We start from the raw sequence: 13,305 nt of genomic DNA on the forward strand, positions 1-13,305 counted from the left end.
GTCATATACTCGTGTGAAATTGTCTATCACTGATTCATTAAAGAAATATTTTACTGAGTCATTTTACAGGAAAAGATAATTGTTTGATTTTTAACTGCTTACGATAAAAACTGGTTGATCGTTGTCATCTAGTACATTTACCTTTAACCTAAACAGGGGAAACTACTCTTCGTTTTACTGTAGTACGGAGAACTTCAAAACACCAAGCAAAGCATTTATCGTTTACTTTAAAATACTTAGTATCTGGTTTTAATTTTTGGAAATTACAGAGGTTCCAACATCAGTTGGCAGCCAAACACCAGGCTTTTTATTCTGCCACCAGACTCGGTAGAAATCTTAAGGACAGATGTACAAAGGCTGACCCCGAGCGAGATGTCCTGCAGCAGATGCTGGATGAGTTAAAGAATAAATGGAACGCTGTCCGATCCGTCGTATCTAGAAGGTGGGTGTCATAGGACAATACATAATCACTACATAAATTACATGTATTTAGGAGGTGGGTGTCATTGGGCAATAGTAATGCACTACATACATTATATGCATCCAATTCCCAATTTCAACACAAATAGGAAAACATTTGCATTTTTAACAAATGTAAATACTGGTAAGTTACTGAAACACATAATACCGGTAAGTTACTGTAACACATAATACCGGTAAGTTACTGAAACACATAATACCGGTAAGTTACTGTAACACATAATACCGGTAAGTTACTGTAACACATAATACCGGTAAGTTACTGTAACACATAATACCGGTAAGTTACTGTAACACATAATACCGGTAAGTTACTGAAACACATAATACTGGCACCCTTTAGCTGCAAGAAATATTAGAAAACAGAGATACATTATATGTACTCTACCACATACAAGAATTATACAGTTTTGTCTTAAAGTCGTGCTGGTAAATGATTCGCCCTCTTTGACTTTTAAGGTAAAGTGTATGTTAATATAAGAGTTTGAAAAATTGCTGGTAAGAGACGGGTCGTTTAGTTCAGCTACTCTAATGCAGTTGAACTATAACCGTGTAGTGGACCGTGTTAAAACGATACCAATCTAACTTGTTCAATATGTGTTAACACCATGCATTATATATTTACCAACAAAATGACATCAGCAGAAATAGAAGACTTCTGTTAAATATTTTCGTGGCCTACAAGAATAAGGCGGTAGTTTATGCAGCATATGATTTACATACCATCTGATAATCTTATGTGTAGACTTTCAATGATACAAATGTTTCTGTTGAAGTCTTTACATCGTACGCTAGATAAGGCCTAAAGACACCGACGATATCACCGTATAGTTTCAATATTTACAGTGGTCAATTTAAAGCCGTTTTCACCATACGAAGGGAACCATTTACAAGTTAATATACTTTGTATGTGTTTGTAGAAACGCCCTGTGTGTAAATTTACTAAATCTTACTACATTTTAATTTAAGCTATCTATAGAATACATTGCGTAGTATTTTTAGCTGCCGAATTGGTTCAAAATTGCTTTGGAGCCAATGGTTTCTAATACTTGATTGTTGATATTCCATTAATCGCATATGATTAAGAACTTAATCTCATGTAAAGATGTAAATTAGGGCTAGCTTAGCGTGAAATACCGGTGTATCTACACACAGGGCTGTGTTGTTTTCGCGCATCGTGAGGGTCAGGAGATGATATATCTGGGTGATCTATTGGTCTTCATCCACCCTCTATTTACAACCAATTAGATGGGCAGACAAGTGTTCTAGTAAAATGAATAGACGGGTCACTGTAAGACAGCCCTGTTCTTTCTCTATCAGTGATTGTGTTGTCTGGTGATTCGGGTGTGGGTTGACTGGATGGTTGTTATCGATCCATAACGTCTTTGGAATATTAGATTGTTCCTTGTCAAGGATCGCTGTGTGTGTGTGTGGAACATCTGGCACCTGTGAGTAAAAAAGAAACCACGGGTCCCGACTCCAAAAGGCTTGCATGTGCAAAACTCACACATCGTAACTTTAACTATAAATATGGATGAATGTATTTTCAACTGAAAAGAAATTCTCAATGGTATTTGATGGTGTTGCGTGATCAGGACATTGTGATTTATTATTCGGTATAGCATTAACTCTCAAACTGGGACTGACAGGAACACAAGACAACTGATGCATAGAGCAGGAAACCACCACTTTCTCATGTTTACATATATGCGATTTATATGTTAGGCTATCTCGAACAGATTATGTCTCCCGTGTTTACCTGCGAAAAAAAGATAAACTGAGGGACTGGGTAGAACCACAGGAAAGAGGACTATAGACACATCGTTCATGATCTGAATTCGGTCGATAGAACGAGTCTGGTTTTTTTCACATCTGTCGCTGAAAACAACGTTGGAGCACTAACATTTATGCACATGTATCTAGGCTATAATTAATACATGGAGTTCGTTTCTGGATCAATATCTTACTTCATTCAGTGTTGTTTTTATATACCTGGGATACTTGCATGGTGTGAATGATTGATGCAAGAAGGTGAAAGGGATAATCTTGTTATAAATGTGATGAGAATATGAATTGTTGACCTTGTGCGATTTAAACGTCGCAGAGGTTACAGTGAAGGAAAATAAGGCGAATGGAGTAGGATTCATTGGACAGTTTATGAGGGTACACTACAAACATCAACGAGAAAGGACTGTAATTGTGGACCAATTAAGTCGAAATTTGTATTTCTAAACAACACCGTAGTTTGCACTCGGAGAAAGACCCGCGTTGTTGATTACCTGTCGTCTGACTGAAGGATACACCTGTGTACATTAGAACCTGTGAATTTCGTACCTGGACTGTACAGGCTAAATTAATTATGTCCGACGATTCACCTGGGGAACCGGCACCGTACACTCAATTACACATCCCGAGACTGATGTTGATTTCACCCAGGTGAGAAACTGACCCGTAACACCATCTTACCGGAACATGTGATTCAAAATGGCGGTAAAATCACCTGTAATTGTTTACCATTTCGTTTTATGCATAAAATCAGGTTTGGTTGCGTAGAAAATATAAAATGCATATTTAGCTTAGTATTAAACGTTATATTTACATGTTTATATCTCACATATGCATGTGATATATGGATGCTTGGCATTTTTGAATTTCACATCAATCATTCATTTTCACCTTTCAGTTTATGCAGATATTATAAATGCGTAATGCCTCAGTTGACCTGTATAAAACATTTCAATATAAGGCCATTGATTTTGTTTTACAAAAAAAAAAAAAAAAAAAAAAAAACTTAACAAACACCCCAACACGTTTTTAAGAAGAATCTCATGTAGGTGTTTGTCTCATACGAACACAATTTTATGTTCCACCGGTCTTTTCGAATGAATATCACTTCACGATAAAGGGTTTAGGTTTAAGAAGTAAAGAAAATATTGTGGTGTGTTCATTGAATGAAATAAGGGCTACACTATACTATTGACACGGGAAACGCGATCCATTCAGAAAACCTTTATCTGCTTTTAATATGATAGCAAAATTTAAAAGTTCAGTTTAAATAGCAAATTATTTACGGATAAGGATTACCTAGAATGGTTTTGGCGCGAAATTCTGTTTGTAATGAAAATTTAACCTCCATATAATAACCTTGGGATTCTTCTTTGTAAGGACTATATTCATATTCAGTATGAGAGCTTTCCTGGGTGAAGTTTGCCTCCACTTGAGTGTATGACATTGAAAGAAAGTTTAAGTCAAATTATATTTGATCGATTCGTTTTAAAGTTTTGATAATTTGTGAAACGTTCATGGCATGTCTTTGCTGACATGGAAATCATTTAAAATCGTATATTTCTGATACTAGCGTTGCATTTGGGATCTCTAGTATTGTCTGAAAGCATACAATGATATCCAAAAGCAGAAAATACAGATGGATCAAATGTTGCATCTGCACTCATGACAGGAAACTTGCATTTGTGTGTTTTACACGCTGAGAACAAAGCGTTTTATCTGTTTTAGCCAAAACAAGCTAGACGAGGCGTTGTTGACGTCAGGAAGGGTGGCGGACGCTATAAGTTCTCTTCTAGAATGGCTGGGCAAAGCAGAAGCCAGCCTAGCGGAGGACCAACCGATTATGGGTGATACGGACACCATCCACATGCTCATAGAGCAACACAAGGTTAGTAGTGATCTGTAACATCTTGCATGTCAAAACTGAGATTCGTATGTAAAACTATAAGCTCTTCTTTTTACTGATAATCAATGCACAGAAAATTCAAGAAGATTAAATAAGTGTTAACGGAAGAAATATAAATATATGTACAGAAGGAAATAACTTGTAGGTAGTAGATAAAAATTTCCTGTTTTATACAAATCGGTTGTTCTTTAATGTTTGCAGACGATGCAACAGGAGCTTGGCGCGCGGGAGCAGACGGTAGCAGCGATGAAAGCTTCCGGTGATATACCCGCTGCTCATCTAGAGGAGCTAGAGACCACGTGGGACCGCGTCAATCACCTCGCAGACATCAGAGAGGGTCGTCTGAGAGAGTCCCTCAAGCTGGTGAGTGTACTATACACAAAAATAGCGAACAATGGAGCCCCCCATAATAATCTAATATATAACGGAGCCATAGCAATGATTCGATACAAAAGTGGAATCATGATTTAATACATAACGGAGCCAAAGCAATGATTAGATACAAAAGTGGAATCATGATTTAATACATAACGGAGCCATAGCAATGATTCGATACAACAGAATCATGATTTAATACATAACGGAGCCAAAGCAATGATTCGATACAACAGAATCATGATTTAATACATAACGGAGCCAAAGCAATGATTAGATATAAAAGTGGAATCATGATTTAATACATAACGGAGCCAAAGCAATGATTAGATACAAAAGTGGAATCATGATTTAATACATAACGGAGCCATAGCAATAATTAGATACAACAGAATCATGATTTAATACATAACGGAGCCATAGCAATGATTAGATATAAAAGTAGAATCATGATTTAATTCATAACGGAGCCATAGCAATGATTAGATACAAAAGTAGAACAATGATTTAATACATAACGGAGCCAAAGCAATGATTAGATACAAAAGTAGGACAATGATTTAATACATAACGGAGCCATAGCAATGATTAGATACAACAAGAGGTACTGTGAGCAATGCTCACTAAGAATACCCCACCCCACCCCCCCACCCCCCGCTTACCCCAATCTCCCAAAGGGTGTTGGTAACAGGTATAAACTACCTCTTTTCTGAGTGTAAAAAACAAATGGCATGACAAACCGAACCATATTGCTACTTCGATGTCCAGTGCGCGTGACCTTTGACCTTTTGACCCCAAAATCGATAGGGAACATCTTCATCCCATGGGTAGTCCATATGTATGATATGGTGACTGTAGGTGGAAAGGATAACGCTTTAGAGCCTGGAAACCATATTGCTACTTCGATGTCCAGTGTGCTTGACCTTTGACCTTTTGACCCCAAAATCGATAGGGAACATCTTCATCCCATGGGTAGTCCATATATATGATATGGTGACGGTAGGTGGAAAGGATAACGCTTTAGAGCCCGGAAACCATACTGCTACTTCGATGTCCAGTGCGCTTGACCTTTTACCTTTTGACCCCAAAATCGATAGGGAACATCTTCATCCCATGGATAGTCCATATATATGATATGGTGACGGTAGATGGAAAGGATAATGCTTTAGAGCCCGGAAACCATATTGCTACTTCGATGTCCAGTGCGCTTGACCTTTGGACCCCAAAATCGATAGGGAACATCTTCATCCCATGGGTAGTCCATATATATGATATGGTGACGGTAGGTGGAAAGGATAATGCTTTAGAGCCCGGAAACCATTGCGTCTACAGACGGACGGACGGACAACCCGATTCCAGTATCCCCCCCCCCCCCCAACAACTTGTTGCGGGGGGTATAAAAATAGAACCATGATTTAATACATAACGGAGCCAAAGCTATGATTAGATACAAAAGTGGAATCATGATTTAATACATAACGGAGCCATAGCAATGATTCGATACAACAGAATCATGATTTAATACATAACGGAGCCAAAGCAATAATTAGATACAAAAGTGGAATCATGATTTAATACATAACGGAGCCATAGCAATGATTCGATACAACAGAATCATGATTTAATACATAACGGAGCCAAAGCAATGATTAGATATAAAAGTGGAATCATGATTTAATTCATAACGGAGCCAAAGCAATGATTAGATACAACAGAATCATGATTTAATGCATAACGGAGCCAAAGCAATAATTAGATACAAAAGTGGAATCATGATTTAATACATAACGAAGCCAAAGCAATGATTAAATAAACAGTAGAACACAACAGAACCATAGCAATGGTTTAATACAAAATGAAGACACAACAGAATCACAACAATAATATGATACACAACAGGGTCCTAATTATGATTTGATGTACAATAGATCCGTGATTTAGTGATTGATGTGATAGGTTGGTAATGATACTGTCGCACAATCATTGTCAGTGAAATGAATGTGTATCATTTTCAAATAAACTGACATTAATGATCTCTCTTTTCATACAACTCGTTTCCTTTTCTGGCCTTTAATTACCTATATGTAATAAACCCCCACAGGCTGAAGAGTTCCAGGATGCTGTTCAGATCATGAGAGACTTCTTGCCTCAGGCAGAAGCTGAGCTGAAATTCAGAGCTCTTCCAGACGACGAAATGGCGATTGTCCAATTGATCGAAAAACATGAGGTAAATGCTGATGTGGAAGATATGAAATCTATTCTTTTATTATACCCAAAGACTACTTCTATATCTACTCAAAATTGTTTTCCGTTTCTGTAGAAATTTCAGGAGGAGTTGCGGAACCACCAGGACTGTATAGACAAAATCCGGGACCTAGCTGAGGAGATCTTGCAGAATTGTCATCCGAATGCCATCAGATTCGTCAAATACTACCTCACAATTACACAAACACGCTGGGATCAGGTAGTTACTTATGTACTTTTATACGTCCTCGTGATTTGTAGACAATTTGCGGGTAACAGAGAACTTTAAATAAAAACTGAGAAAATATTAAATTTCATCAACAGTAATGAAAATGTTTAATGTAAGGTATGAACACGTAGGAGTGCAATGTGCTGTGAAACCAATTCACGAAACAGAGAATTTGAACATAAGATATGAAGATATGTAAAATAAATTAATTAAAGGAAAATCTTTAGAAATCCCATAAATTTCATGAAGTGTACTAAAGTTTGCTCATAATAAAATTCATATTTATTGAAGTAAAATTCTTTTTCCTTCTTTAGCTGTTACAAAGAGGCAAGAATCAGGAGAAGCGCCTGCAGGACGAACTAAGAAACATCCAGGGAAATGCTGCCCTGGTGGAGGAACTGCTCGCCTGGTTAACAGACGCCCAGGTTCTGCTATCCACTAAAGAGAGGGATCCTATCCCAGAGGATATCAAGGTTGTGGAAGACCTCTACAAAGAACACATGGTAAGAGGGAGGTGTCATTGGGAGGGTGTCACTGTTATGGTGGAAATGTGTTATTTGAATGAATTTGGTATGGAAAGCAGAATTATAACAACTCTACAGGAGGACACAATATGCTGTCGTTTTAGAATTATTAACGGAATGTGTGGATTTTCATAGAGTGAACAAATATAGTAAGTGCCTGGTATATAAAATATATACTGAAGTAGCGTTTCTCTTCATTGATCACCCAAAGAAAGTGAATAGCCCGTCCTTATATACACATATCTCACTAGCTATACACTGTGGGCATATCTCTTGAAGACGTGAAAATCTCCCGCCTAAAAAAATTACGGAATTTGTTTTTATCATGATTTATGTGATCTAGACATCATGAAATGAAATTAAGAATGATTAGATATCTAGAATATCGGTTGACTTCTCAAATTTCGTTTTGGCCTCTTGAATTTCGTTTTGGGTACTCTAATTTCGTTGTCTCTTTCTGTTCCAAGTGTCAGCTTACATGGAAAAGAAACGATCAGTAGCTTTACAAAGAAACATGTAATCCACATTTTTCATGATATACAGATAGCATAAAAGACATAATTATATAATAAATGTTAAAGGTAATTACCAAAACTATGACAATTATACATAATCTTGCTTTATTTGATAGACACATACATTTTTAACTCAATTTACTAAACTTTTGTGATTAGTTGGTATGAAATGAAGAGATGTAAGATACGTGCTGTAGACCATGGTTTACTAGATGATGTTTTACCGAGATATGAAATATTATACGTGTCTTTCTTTTTCTTTGGTCAGGAATTCCATGAGGAGGTCACAAGTAAAAATAACGATGTGGAGAGGTTAACGAAGATACTAACATTGGAACCCAAGTCTCCGGGTCGTCATTTTGGCAGGTAAGATTCCCATTATTCTCCTGTGTTGTTTAGCCGAGTCATTCTGTTGTTTTTGGAATATTTCTATTCCATGACGCATCATTTTCACTCCACAGCAACCTGAAACTGAATGATCTAGACGGTTACAATCCGCGCGTGCTCACTCTACAGAGCAAATGGAGGCTGGTCTGGCGCATGTCTGTTGACCGGAAGAAAGCTTTACAAGATTCCCTTGACACTTTACAAGAGGTACAAATCTAAGTAGCTATTTTGATTATTCTAATAAAGGTGATATTACTCCATCGCAGAGCTACATTTGAACCTTCTCTCTATGTTTTTGTAGTTGGAGGGTTTGAAAACCTTTGACTTTGAAGTCTGGAAAACTAAATATCTAAATTGGATAAAAGCAAAGAAGTTACGAATAACAGATTTCTTCCGAAGACAGGATAAGGACGGAGACGGATTCTTGTCACGTGAGGAATTCGTCAACGGAATGTTACACACTCGTACGTATTTCGAAATGGAACAATGAAACCTATTTCACGTATACATAAGAAATTCTTGTATTTGAATTCCGTTTTGTTTTGTTTTCTCCAGATTTTCCTTCCAATAAGACAGAGCTTCATGCTGTCTTTGATATGTTTGCAACAACAAATAGACATTTTATTGAATATAAAGATTTTATTGAGGCCATGAAACCAGTTCGACATGTAAGTAATGGTTTTAATATGGAATAAAACATAAATGACCCCCTAGCGCAAACATCCGTGCATCAAAGGACCCCTTTGGAAATAAGCCTTCAAGCTTATATGGGTCATCCTTGGTATTTATGTATGTATGTTTGTATGCATGTATATAAACATTTATTTTTTTTATTAAAATCATTGTCAACACCTTCATCTTCATTAGTGTGATAATTTGAGATTTGTGTTGCAGCAAAAGACACGATTAATGAGCGGTAAGAGACAAATGACAGATGGGGAACTTATTCATGATGGAATCGAGAAAGAAATATCTCAGTGTCAATGCAGGAACCAGTTCCGCGCCGAAATGATTGATGAAGGCAAATATAGGGTAAGGGAGACCACTCTATATAAATTCACTGCAACTGGACAATGGAACAGTTATTATAAATTCATATTTTTAAATTACTATATCGGAATGAGTAATTATTTTTATGCTCATTATATTTGTTTCTCTCACTTTTTGCATTGCTATGAAAGGAAAGGGGACATCATAAAACTCGATTCATTCTTTATCAAGTCGGACACCAAGTAACTATGTGCACCATTTCTGAATGTTACTATTTTGTTTTGTGGTGGTTATGTTTACTGAGTTTGGATTGCACGTCAGCTGGTCATGTTGCTTTACCTCTGCTGTATTTGTAGAGTGTTCTGACGATCATGTGTCATGTCATTTTCAATTTTAGTTTGGAGAAAAACAGAATATCCGATTAGTGCGATTCCTGAACAGTACTGTGATGGTTCGTGTCGGAGGAGGATGGGTCACGCTTGACGAGTTCCTGGAAACAAATGACCCATGTCGAGGTAACCTTGCAGAAAAGATACACCATTATATCATCTTGATTTAAACCAAATTCCTTATTCAAACTCTTTATTTTCTTTACAAATTTATTTCTTGGAATGAAAAAAAATCATGAATATAGCTCACCCTGTAAATTTCGTTTTGGGCTGTACCATGTGTTATGTACTCTGCTTAGATTCCCATGCACCTAAATACATGTACATATATTTTTGCACCATGTTATGAAAACGTCGGAACACCAACTAAGGTTGTCTAATCCCGGTCGGATGAGTGTACACAGTCCGACTGCGGGTCTTCGCTTCTCTCTGTTTACTGTTCAGCTTTTTATGTCTGTTTCCCAGGACCCACTGTGTATATTTACTCCACCAATAGTAAGTAAAGTCTTGGGAAAAGTCTCTTCTTCCGGGCATCTTGCACAAGGAAATTGGTGTAGGGTCAATAATAACTTTCTACTACAGGCATGGTGGGGTGTATGTTCTATGTATTCTAACATTTATTTATTATAGCGAAAGGAAGAACAAACTTTGATCTTAGAGACACATTGTCGCCAAACGGAAATTCAACTTTCAGGCCCCGAAGGGGCAGTGGAACATACGGGTATCGATCAAAATTAAACGACACCGGATATGCATCTTCTACATCATCAGGTATTAAGAGTCACGTGACACACATGGATTTTTCTTTCAGTCACAAATCTTGCTAATTCAGCTATGGTCAGTCACCAGATAGACAGCTTTTGGTGTCTAAGCTAGAGCCGTGTTTAAATATCCTGAAACAAACGCTATTTCTGATACATTTTCACGCATTTTAATACTTTTTTTCTTAATTTAAAATTACGTTTTTACTAATATTATATTATGATTGTTGTCGCATGCTTGCAATCAATGTACATATATATTATACAGAATATCTAAACTAACAGGTGTATTAATGTACATGTTATTAATCATAAAGTATATTGATTGTTGGATTATTCGACTGACTGCAGTTGGTAGTGCTAGTTTGATTTTGCTTAAGCAAGGCATAAAACAATGCCAGTCACATTACACAATCAATTACTTTTCAAACACGTGTTTGTGTCATGGTAATCTTCGGGTTTTGGCAAATATGAGCATGTACTTTGGGTCTGAAAAACCATGATCAACGTTTATAACGATCAAAATACAAAAACTGAAGAACAAAACCCGAGGAGATCTTTGAGAGAGACCCCGAGCTGGGAGAGGGACACACAATTTACCTTTACTTTTTTTATCAGCTGGCAGTTCCGGGGATAACTCACTCAGGAGAAGTAGAGTGACGTCATCAATGGTAAATCTGTCGGGCACTGGTGGTGCCCCCTCACGGAACACTATGCGAAAATCTTCCGACTTTGGGGGTAGGTAGTCCGTATTGTGTGTCTACCAACGTCAATCGCTTCTCCAATGTGTCCGCCATTTTAAGTTTTCTCCGAAACGGTTTCCAAAATGAGTTCTTTTTCTTCAAATTACTGCATTTTGTTGTATGTTGGTGAATGGGTTACTAAGTTTTTGTTGATAAAACGCATGTCTTTTTTAAAAACGTTTTTATTATTGCAAGCATTGACACGTGAATTGTGTAATATTTGTTTGGGAAAGGTCACTAACGTTTTATCACAGATGAACACTCGCTGCATAGCGCTATTCCAACGAATTAGTTATATTTTGCTAAGTAGAAAAGTTTGCTTCATTCATTTACATCTAAGTATAGTGAGTACCATTAATAAGAATATTATATTTTAATGTTTATTAAACCCTGAGCTTGAGATTAGAATTCCCTTTTGTCATAACATTTATGTATGCAAGACAAGTGAGTATAAAGAATTAAACAATTTATATACAACATTGGTACCGTGCATATTTTAATTTCAGATCAATTTTTTGTTTTATTTTCACCCACTTTTTGAATTTCTTACAACCCTTTTCCTTTTTAGGTTCAACGGGCAGTTTACAGAGAACTAAGCGTTTAAGTAATTCATCTTCCAATATAACGAACTCTCAATCAAAGTCTCGCTTGCCGCCATCTACGCCTACCAGGGGCATGAACTCTAGTTACGGTTCACCTCGGTCGTCACAAACCCCCTCCCCATATTCCCGTTCTAAAACCCCACAACCCACTCCGACCTTTGTACCGCGCTCCACCACCCCAATTTCACGACCTTCCACAGGAACTCCACGATCAACCATGACACCGAAAACATCAACTCCTGTTCGGTCAGGACGAACCACGCCCACATATCCCGGAACCGGAAGAACAACGCCTTCTGGTAGAACCACGCCTACAGGTAGAACAACACCAACTATGCAAAATGGCCAAAGTGCGAATTCAATAAGACGTCTTCCGTCAACACCAAAGGGCCCAAGGTGATCCGAAAGTTAAATTAGATGTTATGATATTATTTGTTCACATTTAATGATATATACTGTTGCTAGAATTAATAATACGAATTTTCCTATAATTAGCGGGTAAATATAAGGCAATAGCAGAATGAGGCTGTTTCCTTGATAGTTCACAGGCATTTTGTATTGACTCAGTCTCTTTACACCCTTTCAGAAAACAAAGTGTTCGTATAGAGAAGCTTTTCAGCTCTATTAAGCTTTATTTTACATTACCAGAACATTCATTTCACAGAAAAGTTTGGTTTTTACCCTGTGTATACATTTTTGTAAAGATGTATGTTTTAAATCGACATCCCGTCATGAAGGAAGGTTCTCCATTTTTTCCAATCAAAATGTTGACGTTGAATGTGAGAGTTTATTTTTCTATTAAAACTCATAAATCCGCTTTTTTTCACGTTGCGTGAATATTGCATAAATTCTGAAAATGATATTTTTATATGAAGAGAGATTGATACTTCTTACTGTATATATAAACATTACGTCATCATTTATGTCATCCACATCAATATTATTATGCGAGTGTATTTTAATCAAGGGAAGAGAGACGGTTTGTGAGTCTGTATATTTGTATGGTACATCATCGAATAAAATAATTACAAAAAATATTTATATAGCGCAATCTTTTTATTCATGATAAGTATTTGAGATCTTGACACTTGGTACGTGTATTATTTGTAAGGAACTCAGAGCTTGGTTTTGGTTGTGTGCGATTCTGACGTGGAATTAGAGTTACTTTTCTTGGAGCAGACAATTATTTCGATAGAATAAAGCAACAATGTTTTGGCAGTTTTTGTCATGGCTTTACTTTGAGATAAATTGAGAAATTAATAATAATACAATGCATACAGGTATCAATGACTGTTCAGTGGTACAATGCAATGAATATATACAATGATCAATGACTGTTCAATGGTTCAATACTGTATAGGAATAAAATTGTCAA

General features: G+C 36.8%; 1 protein-coding gene across 14 annotated transcripts in view; it reads left to right on the top strand.

The window, feature by feature from the left end:
• The window catches only part of LOC125678346 (dystonin-like), a 37,718-nt gene extending 24,749 nt beyond the window's left edge, over positions 1-12,969 (top strand). For 4 of the 14 annotated variants that reach the window (XM_056155323.1, XM_056155324.1, XM_056155325.1 and 1 more), the window contains 16 exons: positions 270-442; positions 3,994-4,153; positions 4,373-4,534; positions 6,648-6,773; positions 6,867-7,010; positions 7,334-7,522; positions 8,327-8,424; positions 8,520-8,652; positions 8,747-8,909; positions 9,001-9,113; positions 9,340-9,477; positions 9,627-9,677; positions 9,833-9,950; positions 10,455-10,595; positions 11,204-11,323; positions 11,897-12,969. In XM_056155323.1, coding sequence (XP_056011298.1) covers positions 270-442; positions 3,994-4,153; positions 4,373-4,534; positions 6,648-6,773; positions 6,867-7,010; positions 7,334-7,522; positions 8,327-8,424; positions 8,520-8,652; positions 8,747-8,909; positions 9,001-9,113; positions 9,340-9,477; positions 9,627-9,677; positions 9,833-9,950; positions 10,455-10,595; positions 11,204-11,323; positions 11,897-12,330 — 2,463 coding nt within the window. In that variant the 3' untranslated portion in view covers positions 12,331-12,969. The remainder of the gene's footprint in view (positions 1-269; positions 443-3,993; positions 4,154-4,372; positions 4,535-6,647; positions 6,774-6,866; positions 7,011-7,333; positions 7,523-8,326; positions 8,425-8,519; positions 8,653-8,746; positions 8,910-9,000; positions 9,114-9,339; positions 9,478-9,626; positions 9,678-9,832; positions 9,951-10,454; positions 10,596-11,203; positions 11,324-11,896) is intronic. The other 10 variants (XM_056155326.1, XM_048916751.2, XM_048916752.2 and 7 more) reach the window with 7 other exon arrangements.
• Positions 12,970-13,305: the final 336 nt, after the last annotated feature.

This window comes from Ostrea edulis, chromosome 2 (assembly GCF_947568905.1).
Source record: "Ostrea edulis chromosome 2, xbOstEdul1.1, whole genome shotgun sequence".
Taxonomy (NCBI): Eukaryota; Metazoa; Mollusca; class Bivalvia; order Ostreida; family Ostreidae; genus Ostrea; species Ostrea edulis.